This window comes from Pleurodeles waltl, chromosome 5, assembly GCF_031143425.1.
Source record: "Pleurodeles waltl isolate 20211129_DDA chromosome 5, aPleWal1.hap1.20221129, whole genome shotgun sequence".
Lineage (NCBI taxonomy): Eukaryota > Metazoa > Chordata > Amphibia > Caudata > Salamandridae > Pleurodeles > Pleurodeles waltl.
The window spans coordinates 536,748,697-536,768,804 of NC_090444.1; the positions used below are offsets into that span (position 1 = coordinate 536,748,697).

The following is a 20,108-nucleotide window of genomic DNA, read 5'->3' on the forward strand; positions in this document are numbered from 1 at the left end:
CCCGGGGGTCTCTTCAACGATGCAGGCAGGCACGGGGGGCTCCTCGGGGTAGCTACCTGGAGTTCGGTTTCTTCTAGTCCTGGGAGCTGCGGGTGCAGTGTTGGTTCCAGGCGTCGGGTCCCTTGTGATAGGAAGTCGCGGTCAGGGGGAGCCTCTGGATTTCCTCTGCAGGCATCGCTGTGGGGGGTCAACTCTGGCTACTCACGGGCTCGCAGTCGCCAGGGAGTCCTCCCTGTAGTGTTGGTTTTTCCGCAGGTCGAGCCGGGGGCTTCAGGTGCAGAGTAGAAAGTCTCACGCTTCCAGCGGGAAACGTGAAGTTCTTGAAGTTGTTACTTTGTTGCAAGAAAGTTGCAGATGGTTCAACAGAGCCGCTGTTCATGGGAGTTTCTTGGTCCTTGGTTGCAGGGCAGTCCTCTGAGGCTTCAGAGGTCGCTGGTCCCTGTTGGATGCGTCGCTGTTGCAGTTTTCTTCGAAGTTGGGAGACAGGCCGGTAGGGCTGGGGCCAAAGCAGTTGTCGTCTCCGTTTTCACTGCAGGGCTTCAGGTCAGCAGTCCTTCTTCTTTAGGTTGCAGGAATCTAGTTTCCTAGGTTCTGGGGAGCCCCTAAATACTGAATTTAGGGGTGTGTTTTAGGTCTGGGAGGGCAGTAGCCAATGGCTAATGTCCTTGAGGGTGGCTACACCCTCTTTGTGCCTCCTCCCTGTGGGGAGGGGGGGCGCATCCCTAATCCTATTGGTGGAATCCTCCTTCTACAAGATGGAGGATTTCTAAAAGTAAGGGTCACCTCAGCTCAGGACGCCTTAGGGGCTGTCCTGACTGGTGGGTGGTGACTCCTTGTTTTTCTTATTATCTCCTCCAGCCTTGCCTCCATAAGTGGGGGCAGTGGCCGGAGGGGCGGGCATCTCCACTAGCTGGGATGCCCTGGGGTGCTGTAACAAAAGGGGTGAGCTGTTGAGGCTCACCGCCAGGTGTTATAGTTCCTGCAGGGGGGGGTGAGAAGCACCTCCAACCAGTACAGGCTTTGTTCCTGGCCACAGAGTGACAAAGGCACTCTCCCCATGTGGCCAGCAACATGTCTGGTGTGTGGCAGGCTGGCAAAAACTAGTCAGCCTACACTGGAAGTCGGGTATGTTTTCAGGGGGCATCTCTAAGATGCCCTCTGGGTTTATTTTACAATAAATTGCACATTGGCATCAGTGTGCATTTATTGTGCTGAGAAGTTTGATACCAAACTTCCCAGTTTTCAGTGTAGCCATTATGGTGCTGTGGAGTTCGTGTTTGACAGACTCCCAGACCATATACTCTTATGGCTACCCTGCACTTACAATGTCTAAGGTTTGGCTTAGACACTGTAGGGGCATAGTGCTCATGCACTTATGCCCTCACCTGTGGTATAGTGCACCCTGCCTTAGGGCTGTAAGGCTTGCTAGAGGGGTGACTTACCTATGCCACAGGCAGTGTGAGGTTGGCATGGCACCCTGAGGGGAGTGCCATGTCGACTTAGTCATTTTCTCCCCACCAGCACACATAAGCTGTGAAGCAGTGTGCATGTGCTGAGTGAGGGGTCCCTAGGGTTGCATAAGACATGCTGCAGCCCTTAGAGACCTTCTCTGGCATCAGGGCCCTTGGTACCAGGGGTACCAGCTACAAGGGACTTACCTGAGTGCCAGGGTTGTGCCAATTGTGGAGACAAAGGTACAGTTTAGGGAAAGAACACTGGTGCTGGGGCCTGGTTAGCAGGGTCCCAGCACACTTTCAAATCATAACTTAGCATCAGCAAAGGCAAAACGTTAGGGGGTAACCATGCCAAGGAGGCATTTCCTTAAAGTGTTTTGTCATATCCTGAAACTATAGAGGCCCCTTTGATATACATGTCTTGGGTTTGTAGTTTCCCAACTTTGTGTTTTTCACTAGAGTAGCTTGTAGGGCTGTTGCGTGTGTGCTAGGAAGACAACATCTAGGAATTGTATGAGTGTGTCCCTTAGGTAATTGGCAGGTTCTTTCACCCCGAAACAATAATTGAATGCAAGATACAGATGGCTTGACAATTATTTTATCTTGAAACTAGTGTTGTAACACTAGAAGGAAGCTCTGCGACATTTCACAAAGGTTATCGGTAACTTGGGGACAAACTGCAGCCCAGAGAGTTTTGGAAATTAAAACGACCAAACTGGAAATTATTGTAGTGTTGTATATTTTCTTAGTGACCTTTAAAACATGCCTTAAGTTAATTCAGGTTTTTTTTTTATCTTCCCAAAAAAAGAATTTAACACATAAATGTTTAATTCTCCATGGTTGTATTAAAATGCTTTCCTTTCTCCAGTTTTCGATGACGAGGAAGAAAACAAGCTATCATACACTGAAATTCATCAGGAGTATAAAAAGCTGGTGAGTTTAGTTAGCGTGTTCTTTTTTTTGCCTGCCTTAGTAAAATAATGCATGCGCAAATATGTTTTCACTTTAAGCATTTGTATATTGCATTTCTTCTGGTAGCCATAAGTATGGTTTATAAGAAGGATCTGTGCACCTTAAATTTTGAAGATGCAATAATCTGTAGTTGAAACAGGTTGTTCATTTGTATGTTGATTTATCGCTTAATATATAAAGCTGAACTGGTTCCACAAGCGTGTTAAATAAGTCAGCAGTTGTTAACCTTTTGATTCATGTGGACTCCTACTGAAACACTCTGGGAGCTGGGTACTCTGGCCTCAGCAAGTTCTAAGATTTGAACCACAAAACCATATTCAGAAATGAGTATACATCAGAGAAGTACACATCATGAAATATTTGTATTAAATTCACAGACAGAAAATGATACAAAAACACAATTTATATTTTATTGTGAAGGTTGGAGCTTTTCAAAATGTGTTTTTATTTCTAGAAGTGGAAGCTATATGCTAGACTCTAGCATGTTCCTTCCATTTTTTGATCTTAAAACGTTCTCTTTTTATTGGTGTATATCAGTGGTTCAATTTAGACCACAAGTTCTTAATGTTAGATGATGTTTGTTGTACTTGCTCTGCTGTCACAAATGAAGCTGAGGACACTGTGGGGACATGAACGACCCCAGGATGACAAATTGGTGTGTTATCACCTTTCCCCAGAGTGCCCAACTGTGTGTGAAACGTGTATCCTGACTTTTATTTTGTCTGTGGCATCATACTAACGTAGCATGTGAGCACCTGTCTTGGCCTGCTGCGGACAATGCAAGGTCAAAAACCTGCTATGTCACTTGGAGGGGCAGCAAGCGTGCTCTCATATTGGGCACTAATTGGCTACTATCCTTACCCTGTGTACATCCTGTAAAGTGGCGGTGGCAGCATACCGTGTTTTGTGAATTTGTAGAGTGACCACACCATTTTCTGTGTCAGTTAGACTGTGGTCTACTGACCCCTCATAAAGTTCCACTGTCATGTAAAACCTAGCATTTTGTACTGACATCCCTTGTGCATGTCTTTGTTGTGCATTTGTAGCACATGTATGATAGCATGCCCTATGAAATCCAGAACCCTACACTGACATAACGCGTGTGTGTGTGTGTGTGTGTGTGTGTGTGTATGTATGTATGTTCATACTCGGACCCATTTTTGATGTCCCTGATTTAGCATGGCACAAGATGGTGGATGAGGATAGTGTTCCAAGACAGTGTAAATGTATTGCCTGCATCACTTTTTTTTGTGGCAAAGTACATGCCTTATCAAAATTATTAGAAAGAATAGTACAATACCTTGGACATTTTGCACTAAAATGGTAATACGTAATCAAATGCACTAGAATGAAAAGCATCCAATTAATCAGTCATCTCTGAGCAGCAGTCACAATTCAAGTATAAAGGTGTAAAAATCTCCATTTCACATAAAGTGACAATGCATGCTCATAGTTAACTATGTTCTTCATGCTAACGGCTGTCCAAGAATTTAGTATAACACATAAAATAATAGTGCTTAATTTGTCAGTCCTTCAGTAGGCTCGCATGTTACTAACATTCATGCTGACTCATTTCCTCATTTTAGGTGCTCATTCATCATATCTGGGACAAGCTTGAGATTTTCAGTGAGTTGTTATTGTTGTGTAGCCATTTTAGTTATAGCTCCATGCATGTTAGTTTAACACACTAGGCCGCTATGCACTTTGACCTAGATATATTTTATTCGGCTTCGCATTCTTATCTTTACAATAACCAGTTTTACGGTCTTGTTTTATTTAATCTACCTAACTGTTTTTGCTTAGCCCAGCACTGTGTTCTCAAACAAGACATTCTTGATCACTTTGTGCTTCAGTCAAGGCTACAGTTTGGTACATTGCCAGTGAACGTGGTAGAAGTTTAGTCTCCAACATTCATAGAAAATACACATCCTTACGTAGGGACATTTTCTTAGAACATCAGCTGTGTTATTATAAAAACACTTCCTAGTCCCATTACACGTTAAGAGGGAGATTCCAGCCAGGGAACCACGACTGTATGCTGATTGCTGAATGCTTCGCTGCAGAAGCTAACGCAGACTACAGGCCTTTGCTCAGGTATGAGGGTTGATGTCCTCCCCGGGGAACCTGAAAGGCAGAATTAGAGTTTAACATGCTGTGCTCAGATTATGACTTAGATAGGAAATAGTCCATAAATCCTAGTGACAATATGATAGCATTATTCTTATGCTTCACTCTCCTCGTCACCATTTTAACATTGTCATGTTGTTTCGTCCTGGTTATTGCAGCTCACGCTTTGCTATCTAAAATGCAGTTGTTTTATTAAACCAGTCATTAAAACTTATACTGTTTCTTATTGTCATTTATGAGACCGACTTGTGAATGAGAGAACCGGATGCGACCTGAGTGACCACGACTTCCCTGAGAAGCCTAAATTGTCATGCGCTCGGCTGCCCAATCATCCCTATCTTCTGGTAGAGATGAGGCACTGCTAGTTAGCCGGAGCAAAACCCGGATTTAGGGCGACATGTGTCACCCACAGTGGGTCAGACTCAGTCTCCCACACCGTGGACTATCTTGCTGCTCAAAATACAGTAGTCTCATTAGAATAATGAGAGCCTACGTGACATGGCGCCGCCAAAGTTTGGTGAGGCTCTAATTTTCGGGTCCTCCGGAGTATCTCTGTTTCATTATATATAATGACACCTCAATGCCGTATGCGGTGACGTCCGTGGTGTTGAGGATTTCCACCACAGCTGTGTAGGTAATCCTACTACAACTGGCGGTTGTTCAAGCTGGAACCTTAAAAGGAAACCCCATTTTGGTGTGCCTTCTCTGAATTCATAGTGTTACTATTATGGCGATTCCTCAACAGGTCCAAATAGCTGTTAATATGAGACTACCTCTAACAGCACACTTACTAGCAATTGGCCTAACGGCCCAGGGAGGTCCAGTCGCATTCGTGGTGGATGCCCATGCAGCTTATAGAACAGAACTTTTTTTTACTCTTGGGTCACATTTCCAGCAGTTGATGGGAACCCAAATACATTTCACCAATATACACCTGTGAATGCGCCTGGACAATACAGAGTATATGCATATTTAGAGATACCTCTATCTTTTCAAGAACATAATAATTGGCTTGATGGCGCCCTACCCCACACAATATTACCAGTAAGGTTAGGTCCACTAAGTAATGACGGTCCTACCTGGCCTTTATTGGCCACCTATACACCACATCCTGCGGTTGAAAATTTAGCAGTAGCTGAGGTTCGTCGCTTATATATTGAATTAAAAGCAATATATAGACGATTAGTACAATTTGTGATGCAAACACTAAATACAAACCCAGCACGTGCTGCTCCAGCACATCCACATGCAGTAACGCCAGGTATAAATCCTGCGACTGTACATTCGATTATGGGTAAAGTACCCGCCAAACAAGAGGAAACTCTGTTTTGGTTAGCACAGAAAATGAATACGCTTGAGGCAGTGTTTCCCTATAAGGGACCTCAGGATAAACATAGAATATTAACGATGTGCTTGCCCTTTGGGATGGTCCCTACAGTAGAAAACTGTAATACTTGGGGCACGGTATTTGCCACGCTCTACACAACCGCACACGGTACACCGACACTTGCCAGTTTACCGGAAGTGTTGAAACAAATTCAAGATGAATATGGGGCTGCCCCAGCCCTAGATTTGGGGATGCAATTGATGGGTAATTTTGCCACAGTATCCTCAATCATTTCAAGTAACCTTAAAGGGGAAGCAGTCACACTTGCAGTGTGCATGCGGCTTTGTGACGTTCCACAGCAGGATCAAGAACGAGAGCTGCCTAAAATAATAGCAGAGACCTATTCAATTATTGGTCGAGATAGCTTAGGGGCCAGACCACAAAAACCTCAATTTCAGGGTAAATCAAACAAAGATACCACCAAGCAAACACCTGAGGGTAATAAGAAACGCTGGGATAAAAAGAAACAAACTCCTAAGAAAGAGAGGGGAGAATCTCTGCGTATGGAGACCCCACAAAATAGGTGTAATCTCAGAAACAAGAGGTAATATAAAAACGCCTGATAGATATCAATATACTGATACACGCCAATCTCGTTCCTTTCAGGACTCATCGGAAAAAAGAAATGAGAGAGGTGGGCGATCAGAGCGAAGAACAGAGTACGTGAAACTGAGACAGGAATCACAACGCTCTTCAGAGGTTTCTGTTAGAAAGGAAGAGAAACCGGGCCAACAAAAACAACAATTTAAAAAGAAACAAGTGGCAGCAGTCGCAGTCCGGCGTGCCACAAAGGAAGAGGGTCCTCTTGAAGAACAAGAATTGGGCTCTAGCCTTCCTAGACAGCGCGGCAGAGGTCACAATAATTTGCCGGAATCTTCTAGAGCATCTGAAGGTGAAAGCAACTGATGACTTTTTACAAGTAGAAACTGCAGACATGCGTGGCTCCATGCCTGATAGGGTGTACAAAGTAACGCTACAGTTAGAAGGAGACACTGAACGCACAATAGACGCAATCTTTTGGGATCACATAGTAAAAGTATATGATGTCTTGTTGGCCGAACAAGATTGGCCGCCTGACTTTGTCCGTACCTGCTCATATGGAGAAGATGTGATTAAGCCTTCTTTCTCGCCCCTTGTTCCAGAGGAACTCGCTGAATCCTATTCCATTGAATGGGCTTTGGCACAAGCACCTGCATTATACAGAAATCATGTGGGATGGGATAAAGAATCCCCCTACCATGTAATCCCAATTAAAAACAAACCTCAGCCACAACTGCAGTATCCTATAAAACATGAAGCAAAAGCACCAGTGAGAGAAATACTAACGCAATTAGAGTACCAGGGTGTGATTGAAACGTGTGTCTCACCAATGAATAACCCATTATTCCCTGTAGCTAAACCCGACCATTCGTACAGAATAGTCTTAGAGTACAGACATTTAAACAGTCATACACGTACCTATGCTATCCAAAATTTGCATAGCACAGCACTAATGAGCATCATAGTGCGTAAAAAATACAAAACAACACTAGACATTTCCAGTGGGTTTTTCTGCCAGAATATAGTGCCTGAGAGTAGAGACTTAACAAGTTTTAGCGCTCTAGGCTCCCAGAAAAAATTCTGTTGTTTACATCAAGGGTATAAGAACAGCCCAGGACTGTTCGCAGCTCGTGTCACTGCTATATTGCACGAGATTGACCCTAAAGCATTGTCCTATGTAGATGATATATATCTCACAGATGATGAACTACTACAACATTTAAGACAGGTAGCCCGCATTGTTGTAGGGTTTGCAAAATTTGACTACAAATTAAACCTTAAAAAAAACAATTCCTCAGCCTCCTGTTCCTAGGATATGAGCTGTCAAGTGAAGGGAAGAGCCTAGCGCCACAATTCTTAGAGAAGTGTGCAGAGTTACAACCACCGAATACGATTAAAAAAACTCCAATCATTATTGGGTTTCTTACATTTTGGCAGAACCTACATTCCAGATTATGCTACACGCATAAAACCTTTATATGACTTAATACGTCCCGATTTTTCAAGTAAATTCTGGACAATTGAACATACACGCATTCTTCGAGAGTTGCAGACAGACATGCTTGCAGCACAACATTTACACACAAGGGACAACAAAACCCATTTGGTCATCAGAGTAATAGCTGGGGCCATCGGTTTCACCTATGTGACGCTTAATGAAGGTGAGACAGTCCCGATTGCATACAAATCGCATTTGTACTCAGCAGCAGAACAACGCTTTGTTCCCACAGAGAAAATTCTCACTGCTGTACAGATGGCTGTCATTAAAGAAAGACCTCTTGCCCAAGTAAAAAGCATTATTGTCGTTTCTCCAATCCCAGCCCTAGAGGCTGTTACAAAAGCTAGCGTTCCAAACGCAAAAGCATTACATCCATGTTGGATACAATGGGCTACGTCTCTGACAGCCACTGATGTAGACTACGTTTTTTACCCAAAGCTACAAACTCAGGAATTCTTACAATATGAAATAGAATATCCAGTTCCAGCAAATAATTTGCTATTGATCAGTATCATAGTCATGTATCCGATGGCTCTGCACAACCTGCAATTGGAACTAAACATCAATATTCTGCTTGCGCAGTCGTAAGTGGCTACATGGAGGGCGATAAATGTTGTGCTCTACATACCTTTACACAGACCCTAGGGGATTGTACAGCACAATTGGCTGAGCTAAAAGCTCTACTGATGGCACTGGAACACATGGATCCTGCACAGCCTATGCTGATTGTTTGTGATTCATATTATTGTGTCCAGCCCTTTAATGAATACCTTCATTATTGGTGCCAGAATGGGTTAAGAGATTCCAAAGGCAACACTATTAAACACAGACTACTGTGGGGGAAAGTAGTTGACCTGAAAGAGACGCTACCGAATGCCCATGTTGTACACACACTTGGACACCAGCGCGTTGGAATACACGTTGCTAGAAATACACTGGCCGATGAAGCTGCAAAGTCAGCAGTGGCTGTGGCCGCTGTAGCTGCAGTGACTCGTTTGAGTTCAAAACCGGACGCAGACATCTGGGCTGCCGTGACAGCTACGGCTGATGGTACGCCCTATCCTAAAGGATTTCCTAACAAATATCACTATCGTATGAGAGGTATGCTGAATGCTGAGGTTAAGATACCAGGCGTAGGTGTACGAGATATCCCCAGCAAAGACATAAGATCACAATTGATTAATGCAGCGCATGAGAGGATGGCATCTCCCCATGCTGGTGCGGTGGCTACAATTTTGATCTTGCAGGCCTGCTATTGGTGGCCAGGTCTCTACAAAGAGACTAAGCAGTATGTCCTTTGTTGTGACATCTGTCAACAAATCAAAGTTTCCACTGCCAGGCGCCCGCCGCAGACACCCCTCTTAATTTCAAACAAACCATTACAATGTGTGTACTTGGACCACTGTGGTCCCTTAACACCTGATAGTGCATACAAATATATCTTAGTCGCTGTTGATTCATGCTCTAGATTTGTATGGGTGTGGCTACAACGCTCGGCTGACGCTCGGACTGTTATTAAAGATTTGCGAATCTTTATTGGTACATATGCAGTTGCGGCTTTCCATTTGGACCAGGGCCCTGCTTTAGCCTCAAGGGCATTCAGGGACACCATGGCTTCCTTGGGGGTCCAACTCCAGTACTCGTCTCCATTTTATCCTGAGGGAAATGGTGTTGTGGAGCGATTAAACTGTGATTTAAAGCAATCCTTAACAGCCAGAGTCTTAGGTACGGGGTGTAGCTGGCTTAATCACCTGTATGGAGTCCAGAGAGCACTAAATAACCTGCCTAGAAGGTCCCTGGGGGGTCGTACTTCAAATGAGTGCCAGTTCGGAACTCAAATGTATGTCCCGGATCTTGATGGTCCTGGCGTGGAGGCAGCAGAAACACCTTTTGACATAAATGAACGTGTCACTGTCTTACAGGAATTGCAACAGTTCTGTGATGATAATTCTTCCAAAAGTTCCGCCTCCACAGGAATTAAGGATGTGCCTGTAACATCTACCAGCTGGATCCCCAGAGTTGGGGATCTTGTATGTGAAAAAGTCGCAGTGAAAAAGGAATTTGGCCCTTCTTATCGAGCACCAGTCCCTGTACTAGGGATACACGGTACCAGAACTGTTATTCTACCGCCATTGGCAGATGCCAAAGAAAATCGTTTTGTCTCTATTGACAATGTCAGAGTACACCATGTGGCCGATCCTGCACAGCTGACCAAGTGCAACATCCAGTAGTTCCCGAATCCCTCTCACTACTGGCAAAGAAGTTCCTCTACAAGTTGTTTACACCAACAACTCTCCGAGCATGGGGAGGGTGAAAGATGATCTTCCATTAGTTCCACTAACGTCAACAAATTTAGAAACATTTGACCAAGTCAACTCGACTTCAAGTCAAGCGGATGGTGCTGTCTATAGTGTGCCACTGCAGGAAACACCAACTCAACCACTGACAACGGCTCTGCCATTTGCACGAACTGCCTCTGGTTATTTTGGCGACTTCAACAATGATTTCTCAGACTCATTCGCCTCTTCGACAGCTGATTTGTCAAGTACACGTAAGCTAACAAACTGGCTTAAAGAAACATATTTCATTTTTCCATGGAATTATCTATGTCTCTCTTTGACTGTCCTAGCCTTTCTACTTTGGATTGGTTTTGTCATTACCTTTTTTTTGTTAATACATGGTCATTTTTTACCTGAAAGATCAACAGTTGAACTGGTGGAAGAGGTTTTGAAACCACATTTTTCTTCACATAAAGTCCGAAGAGACTTATCCTTTGTGAACATTTCCGCAGTGCCAATACCTGATGGGATTGTTTGGGACAAAGTAATGTTTGATATATATGGTCCCACAGAAGTTATTCAAATACTGTATGTGTTCAAATTATCAATGAATGATGGAGTGATACCAGGCATTGTTTCAGATGATTGGGATGTGAAAACAGTTGATTCTATGATGACTGAATTGCAATATTATACTGTCTTTGAAAACGAAGATGTTTACCAATTTAAAGAAAATTATGGTGATATGTTTTGCTATAATTATTATGGGCACCATTTCATACATAGAGCGAGCAGTTCCAAAACTGTATTTAATTACACGCAATGGGAACATTGCCCAACTCCACCGCAAGGGAGTTCCAAAACATATTCTGAAAAGTTTGCATATTTTTCTGGGCACAATCAAAAGAATGCTGAGTCATATTATTTTAAGGTACCACCTACTAAGGATATACACGTTATTGACCAATACGAAATTTATATATTCGGAATCCTTTGTTTCCTGGTTATCGATAGAAGGCTATGGATATTGGTCCAAATCAATTGATCTGAAAAGTGTCTGGGGAACAAAAAATTGGCAAATTAAGGGAAAAGAAACATTGTTTAGAGCATGCCTCATTTCTGTACAAATGATCTTTTTAAATGAAACAGTGCAACAAACAAGTTGTTTAGGCTTAGCAACAATCAGGGAATTAAACATGCCCAGTATACCTGGCCCGCAAAATTTTACAAATGGCAAAAATATACGAATGGGGGGGGTGGAAATTCTGCGAAGGGTTGTTGAAATAGTGCTGTTCAGATAAATTTATTGAGCCAATGGTTAGGTGAAAAGGGCAATCCTGACTTGTCCCCCTTCAAAGACATATTTGTCCAGCAGATTGACTATTGACAATCACTTGTGCCGATGCCCTTTGATATGGTGTAGATACTGACCGCGCAAGAAGGGGAGGAAAGTGAAATGTCCCCAATATTTTAAGCAAAAATCTCCAACTTGTGAGGAACAGGTTTTTTACAGGTCTAGCAGAGTGACTCCTGCTGGAATTGATTCAGTGGTGACCACATCAAGTTATTCAGACATGAAGTGAGTGACAGTGCTTAGGTTCCTATCAGTATTAAAAATAATTTTTGTCTTTTGAAATAGGGTAAAGAGCAATAATGTTTATGCGAGTTGCCAAAACGTTCGTAAATATCTTGTAACCTGAGTTATGTAGTGTTTTTGGCCGGTATGATGTGGGCTTTGCAAGTGATTTTCCCATTTTCAGGAGGTTAATCATCACGCCCTTACATAACGAACCAGGAACTAGTCCACCTTCCATTATGAAATTGAAAAGAATGGATAGGAGGTTTGATGAGAAAGAATGTAAATGTTTTATAAAATTCAAAGAAAAAACATCGGCTTCAGGGGTTTTATAACTGGGTGGCTGTTTTATTACCGCTTTACTCTCAGTTTCGGTCCCTACGACCCTGCAAGTGCCTGGATACCCTCTGGGGTAATTAGATGCGCTATACAAATCGGTTGATTAATTGGTTGAAAGTGCTGCAGCCTCTGGTGTCAGCGCCGGAAGTCTAACACCTGGGGAAGCTGATTTATCTGGTGCTTGAAATGTAATCCACCTATCTGAGGCTCATGGTATAATGTGGTACAGAATCATATAAATAAATTTTTCATTCCCTCAATGTCCTCTATAAATCGACTCAAGTTTTGGATCCGAAATACAAGATATCATATGTTAATTCATTTTTCCCTTTGAGCGCCTAGCTAAATAAAAAGTTCTAATGTCTGGATGTTAACAGTTACTGCTGAAGATAACAATTCCTAATTTTTGTCTTCATATGTCACCAGGTCTTTAGTGAAGAATCAGATCTATTTAAAAATCACTTGTTGATATGCTGCTGCGTCTTACCCTACCTGAATAGACTGTATTGCTGCTTTTACATTTGTGTTCTTTTAGTGATATAAGCACTCCTCTAATTTTAGTCTTAAAGCCTCCCATATTGAGGCTTTCACAGACATAGACTCATTATGTGTAAAGTAGTTTTTAGTTTCTAAATTAATTCCCCTCAGAAGCAGCCCTCTGAGAGATGAAAACAGAGGTTCCCAATAGGCGTTGCAGCATTGGTAACAACTTACTATGGGATGATGATGGAGGTTCCCGATAGGCTTTGCTCCTACCGCTTGTCATGGCACCTAAATCTATCATGGTATTCTGGAGCTCTCCCCTAAAGCTGCTGGGAGTTCCTTCTCCATGTCCACAGTCTCTTGCTGCAGCACAGCAGGATTCAAAACCTGAGCAGCACATTGGCTTCACGCGAGAGCTGGGATCCCGAGCTTGCACTGACCGCCATTGAGAAACATAGGTGGGGAGAAAGCCGCTAGGTGTGGTTTGCAGCCACATTCCACTCATTCTCTGATGTACTTTCAGAGGAAATCCTCAAGGACGGACGCTACAAGTCACGGACGCCACTGCGCTGAAGCTCAAGCAGGTACTGCGTTGCTGGATACAGAGATAAATGATTAAGGAGCGGAGATGGAACAAATTGAGCTGATGGTGTGGTTCTGTTAAAGTCGTCTCTGCTTGTGCCCCCACAACTATTATGGAACTCCAGAACTATGGTAGAACCACTAAAATCATCTGCGGCGTACCCCAGGGTTCGTCCCTCAGCCCAACCCTCTTCAATGTCTACATGGCCCGCTCACTAACATCGTCCGATCCCACTATCCTCAACATCGTCTCATATGCCGACGACACCCAGCTGATCCTCTCCCTCACCAAGGACTTTGCCAAGACCTACCTCCACGAAGGAATGAAGGCCATCGCCGAATGGATGAAGAGCAGCTGCCTCAAACTAAATTCTGACAAGATGGAAGTCCTCATCTTCGGCTCCACCCCCTCCGCATGGGATGACTCCTGGTGACATGCCACTCTCTGAACCACTCCGACTCCCACCAGCCACGCACGCAACCTAGGATTCATCTTGGACCCCTCACTATCCATGACCCAGCAATTCAACGCCATCTCCTCCTCCTGCTGCAACACCCTCCGCATGCTCCGAAAGATCTACAAATGGATACCCACCAAGCCCTCATAAGCAGCAAGCTGGACTACGGCAATGCCTTCTACGCAGGAATCACGGCCAAATTCCAGAAGAGGCTGCAACGCATCCAGAACGCCTCAGCACACCTCATCCTGGACATCCCCCGCCACATCACAGACAACCTCAAAAACCTGCACCTCACCGCCAAAACGTGGAACACTTCCCACCCACCTGCGTCAGACCACAGACCTCCTTACCTTCAGGAACTTCTCAAGATCTGGCTGTTCGAGCAGTAGCAGCACCTCCCTCTCCCCCACACCTTCTCCCCCCTTCCCTCCTCAGCGCCTTGAGACCCTCACGGGTGAGTAATGCGCTTTACAAATCTCTGATAGATTGATTGATTGATTAATGGTGCAGCACCTCAGTGAGAAATTTCCCATTTGTCTTCTCCTTGGCGGATTCTGTGGGGAGCTGACCAGTCACACATGTTGAGATAAGCACCATTAGGAGAGTGAAAGTAAATGCTGGCTTTTTTCTTCTGCAGCAGGGATTATGAAAATTAAATATGTGTTTGAGGTTTGATGAGTGGCGGCAGTGGATGTAAAAAAAAAAAAATAAGCCTCCGCACCAAGTTTAGATCAACAATTTGGAATAAATCACTGGAAGCTGCCTTTTGAGAAAGAATTAGGAAGCAGATCGTGCTTATAAAGGTCATAATTACTCAGACCAGTCATCAAAAAGTCAGGCTACTTTTCAAGGCTGCAACTATCTAAAGGGTGCAGCAAGGCCACCTTCATCCTGCCCAACAGAGAAACAAGGGGGGTTTAAAGAGATAATTAAAGGCAGGATACTATAGGAAAAAGTCAATCTTAAGGTTAAACAGAAATACGTAATTTAAGTCAGATATTGTCAGAAAATTTGCCTATGGAGTCATTGGGGAACACGTCAGATACCTTCATCTCCATCCACACCCATTTGATAGACACAATTGATTGTCATAGTGCTGCTGGAAGAAGTTCAATAGAGAAGGATCGATGGGAGGTTACAGAGACTTTTGAACTCCTAATGCCTACCCAGCACAACACAAACCAAGCCCCATTAAACATTCTACATACAGATCAACGGACAAGGTCAGTGGAAAAGGGGATACCTTAAAAGTGACAACACAGAATACAAGGGCTCTGCAATATTCAATATTTAGTTCCACAGCAAAGTCCAAAATGCAGGCAGAATGGAAGGACCCAACAGAAGCACTGTGCCTTAAACTTTTTGTAACAAGAATAGGCAGTGTGGCCATCCCCGCATTACTTTACGCAGCTGATGTGGTTCTCATGGCTCGCACCATTATTACACTTTGGAGGCTGGTTGACTTTTTGGCCAATTTAGATTTGACCACAAATATCACAAAGTCTCACATTATGGCATGTGGCCTAAAGACTCGCAGTGTGCCCTCTGTAGTATATGGTGGAAAGTGATTAATTAGAGTGCATACCTTTCTTAATTTGGGCATCGTGTTTGATCATTCGGGTGCATGTGGTTCTCATATCTCCGTGAATAAATTGAAGCTATCATGAACCGCACAGGACCTTTTGAATCTCCCCTGGCCTGTAGGTCGCAAGGATCTGACTCCCCTTAATCACTATTTACAATTCCCTCCATGTCCCTGCTGCCTATTATGGCACAGGGATTTGGGGCTATTCCAGTGCTTTTACCTTACATGTTGAGGAGAATCATGTATGCAGGCGACTTATGAGTCAACCCCCGGCTAGCTCTAATTTAATTTGTCATAGCGAGCTAGGCTTATCTGAAGGATTGCATTTAATTGGCATCTATCTTATTATGGATATCAGTTTGGGCCACCCTGAGGTTGGCTGACTAAAGAAGTTATTGATTAATTCCTCCAGCAGGATAGGGGCCATCAAATACCTGGTTAGACTTATGTTGCCTCAGCTCTAAAAGATCTTGGCCACCCGGAGTTATTTTATGTTTTTGCTCAGATGAACTCTCTAGATAAAAAGGTGTTTATTTTTTTTGTTTGTTTTATTTTAGAATGTTGCAAGGTGACAGTTCTCAATTATTGTGCTCTGACTGAAACAGTTGGTATGAAACCCAATGTAACTTGGAAATTGGTGTGATGGAATAGTTCACTTCTCTTTTGCTTTATGGCACGTACAGCCCACCACCTACTCCGGTTTAACTTAAGTTATTCTGATCTCACATTTTAGGGCACCTGCCCTTGTGAAGGTGTCTCGGAGCAAACTCTGCTTCATTTTGTCTTTTTTTGCAAATTCTATAGGTAATAGTCTAATCCTATTGTATTATCGCTTTAGGATACATCATGTTGGTTAATGCAAGGTTAGCCTTTTATTCAAGGAAAAGTATGTTATAAATATTTATCTTAATGGGCTGTTTATTGTTAATTAATTTTAATGGATTTCTGTATATGTATTGTGTTTTTATCTCTGCTGTTATGTGTACCTCTGGTATGCAAATAAATATTTGATAAAAAGGATTGGATTGAACAGTCTGACATAGCAAAAGTACAATTCAAGAATGTAGAAGACATAAATGTTGCTAAGAATTCTGGGCAACTGAGAGATATAAGTGAAGATCTGAATAGTAGCTCCGAAGACACCGTACCTCATTCTCAAGACCCATTCCCAATTCAAGATATAAGAAAGTTACGAGAGAGCAATTTACAAAATGATTTCATACCTACCCATACTCCTACCCCAACCACACAGTCAGTTTACACGTTGCTCCAACAACTGATGGTTAGAAGTTAAGGATTTGAAAATTGCTCACATGGATGTAACACTGAAAATTGAGCAAAAGTTAGAGGCCATAGACACAAAGCTTTTGGGATTAAATAAAAGATTTGAAGAACTAGAAGCACAAATTTTGACTATAGAAGATGTGCAGGGTTCTCAGCAAAATTTTACAACCACACTTAAAAAATAAGTGTAAGCGAAATCAAAATAGTAGATTTAAAAATCCAGCCATGCAGGTCGAATCTAAGACTTATTGGAATGTTTATGGAAGAAAAAGTATAATAGAGACGTTACAAAGCGTATTTCTTCGCAAGTTCTGAAAGAGCCCCAAATAGACCGCACAGTCGCCAGGGCTCAGATTATTATTCTTAATCAGTTAGTCAAATATCTTTATTTGCTATATTTCTGTAGCATAAAAGCACACTAAGAAAATGCAAACATAACACAAATTTAAAATGACACATAAATCGATCTCACCCAACTAGGAAGGAGAAAAACAGAGGCACAGACTTGTGTCAGATGAAAATAACACATGTAATAGCCCCGTCCAACAAGTAAATCTGTACAACTATAATCCTTTTCTTGAACACAGCATTTATGCTAATGCACTTTTCCTTTATTTTTTAAATCTGCCAAATAAAGGAAGCCACAGAGCAGCATATCAAAGGGCTTCTGTAGCTGTTGCAAAAACAGCAGTTCAGGTCTGCACTGTTGAAACTCAAAAACTTTAAATAATGGCTTTAAAAATGTCCTTCTAAAAATCTGATAAAAGGTGCAAAAGATCATTATATGTAGGTTTATCTGTGTGGATAAACCATCACATGGGGAAGGGGTCAGATCCTATAAAGTGTGGCAATTAGCTGGGGATCCAACCATGAGGGGTGATAAATTAAAGCGAAATCTTGTGAGGACCAAGCAATGTCTATTCTGAATGAAGGATGAATAATATTGAAAACCCTTGTGCATGTGGACCAAGTTGAACGTAATCACTGTTGGCTTAATCTTATCCACCTCCCATCTTTTCGATTTTGCCTTGTCCTAAAATATTTGTCTTTGTCTAGTCTTTTTAATACATGAACATGAGAGGTCAGGAGAACTAAATAAGTCTGGATGCCCTATCTCCTCTCAGACAAATTTCAGATAAGCAAACCATGGAATATCAAGAGCAGCATCTAATCTAAGGCAGTCGTTTACAACCAGTTTAAGGCCTGCTTCATCCCTAGTTCAAATGGAATGCCAAAGTAGCAGTGGTGCTAGTTTGATTCTGTCAGTTACAAAAGGCATCCCCATTTCAGCACAGGAAATCACTTTGGCGCAACTGTACGGCACAGCCACTACATTTTTCATAAATATATTTTCAGCCATTTGAATCCCATCAATATCCACCATGACACAAACGCTTGCTCCCTAGGTGGCTATACCCAAGCTTTTACTTGCATAAATAGGTAATGGCTCTTTAACATGTTTGAAGCCTAATTTCTAACAGAAAATACAGGCCAATGAAGGATTTCTCATAAGTTGCTCTCTTATTTAACAGCATACCTTTCTTTATATAGTTTCTGTGAAATAGGATACCTAGATAGGAGAAAGAAGCAGCCTCTGAGACCTTAACACTCTTGGTAAAATGGGAGGGTCTTTTCAACGGTCTCGCCCCACAGATCATGGTGAATGTTTTGCTCTCATTAACCCTTAAGTCTAAGTCTGACAGGAAAGCAATATAATCATCAATTAGTCCTTGGAGCTCTCTCTCTCTGTTCTGGCCACTAAAACCACATCATTGGAGTACAAAAGAATGGGATATATCCTTTGTGATTTTCCTCAAAACTGTTTCCAGTCTGTTTATACACATGGAAAACAGAAAAGGGGCAAGAACACAACCTTGTCTTAAGACCCTTCTTACTGTAAAATGTTCAGTGCATTCGCCCTCCCTGCCAAAGCAGATAGTCGCATTAGCATCAGCGTAGAGTTGTCTGATAAATATAGTAATACACTGCTTCCATCCCATATGTGTGCGTTTAGGGGGTGGGGGTGAATGCGTGTATCATAGGGGGTGGGGGGGTATTTGAATCGGGAGATGTGGTGGGGATGGGTGTTTGGATGGAGTGGGGTCGGGGGTGTCAGGTGTGTTGTGGGGGGGTGGTGGGGAAGCCGGCTACCGGTGACAGGGAAGGAATTCCCTCTCACAGGTAGGGCCTACCGCCACGGTTTTCGTGGCGATGCTAACGCCACAGAAACCATGGCGGAAAGCAGGCTCATAATGCCGCCTGCCGTACTCTGTGGGCTGCAGGGTCGGAGATTGATATCTCCGGCCCGGTGGCTCATACTGCCATGTGCAGTAACGCCACACTCATAATGTGGTGGTATGTACCGCCACATTAACCCTGGTGGTCAAAAGACCGCCAGGGTCATGATGACCCCCAATGTATATTTATGCATACAAACAGTAAAGCTAAATATTAAGAATTAAAAATGCATCACCATGGGGCTTGAACCCAACATCATCCTTTGTCTGCCAATGTCAAGCTGCGGAACCCGCGATAACCGAGACAAAAGAGAACAACCCCAATAGGATTACTCAGAGATGAGTTCCTTCTCTCTGAGTGTCAAGCTTCCACGCCTTATATACTTTAAAAAAACTGAGGAGGAAGGTTCTAGAAACCCCCCTCCAGTCGAGCAATTGTGAAATTCAAGCGCTGGCTGTGCCAGATCAGTGTTGAAAAAAACACGCTAGAGACTGGCCAGATCCCAATGTGTATTTCCAAGACTGAGCTGTACCCTTCTCTACCATAAACATTCTCAGCCTTGCACAGTCTTATCATGGTTTCATCCCACATATTATGTTCCCTTCCCTGGCGAGAAAAGTGGAAACACGTCAACAAACTGTGCCTGGGAAAATACCTGTGCCACCAATGTGACAGCGTTTGAAGCTAAGCTAAGCACAAAATGGAGTCAGTGGTCAAAATGGAGTCGGTGGTTAAATACAGATAGCATTACATGTATGTTAAGAGACAAACAGATAATAAAATATGTGTGATAAAGGAGAGAGATCTGTACATCCTTGGGGGATAGCACAAAACCTAGACTCTTTAACCTGTCATCAAAAATTCTCTTGAAAAGGTAAATTTCCTGCAAGATAAACTCAGTTTGTCCTAGAGCATTGATTGATTTATATGGTTAATTTTCAGTCATTTTCTACCCAGCACCTCTAACAGAAGTAGTATTTACACCTTAACAAATGTCACAATGTGATGTGTTGAAACTAAAAATCATATCATGTTATGGACCATTGCTGTCAGGAAAATCCAAATACCTGTCCATGATTTGGGAAATTTTATACCAGAAGTAGGTGGTATATTTATGCAAACCAAAAAAAAACCATGGCTGAACTTACATCTGTGTGGTTCAAGGCTGAACATCAATTGCTACACAAACCATGGGAACCAAAGTCATTACTTCAGTAGCCTTCAAAAATGTTTTCAGGCACATAAAAATCCACAGATACCAGATTCTGTCCCCAATTCACACATTTCAAGTTTACATGTGAGC

General features: G+C 42.9%; 1 protein-coding gene across 2 annotated transcripts in view; it reads left to right on the top strand.

The window, feature by feature from the left end:
* Positions 1 to 20,108, top strand: part of CFAP36 (cilia and flagella associated protein 36) — a 381,823-nt gene that overhangs the window by 25,951 nt on the left and 335,764 nt on the right. For both annotated transcript variants that reach the window (XM_069234356.1, XM_069234355.1), the window contains exon 2: positions 2,323 to 2,387. In XM_069234356.1, the coding sequence (XP_069090457.1) occupies positions 2,323 to 2,387 (65 nt within the window). The remainder of the gene's footprint in view (positions 1 to 2,322; positions 2,388 to 20,108) is intronic.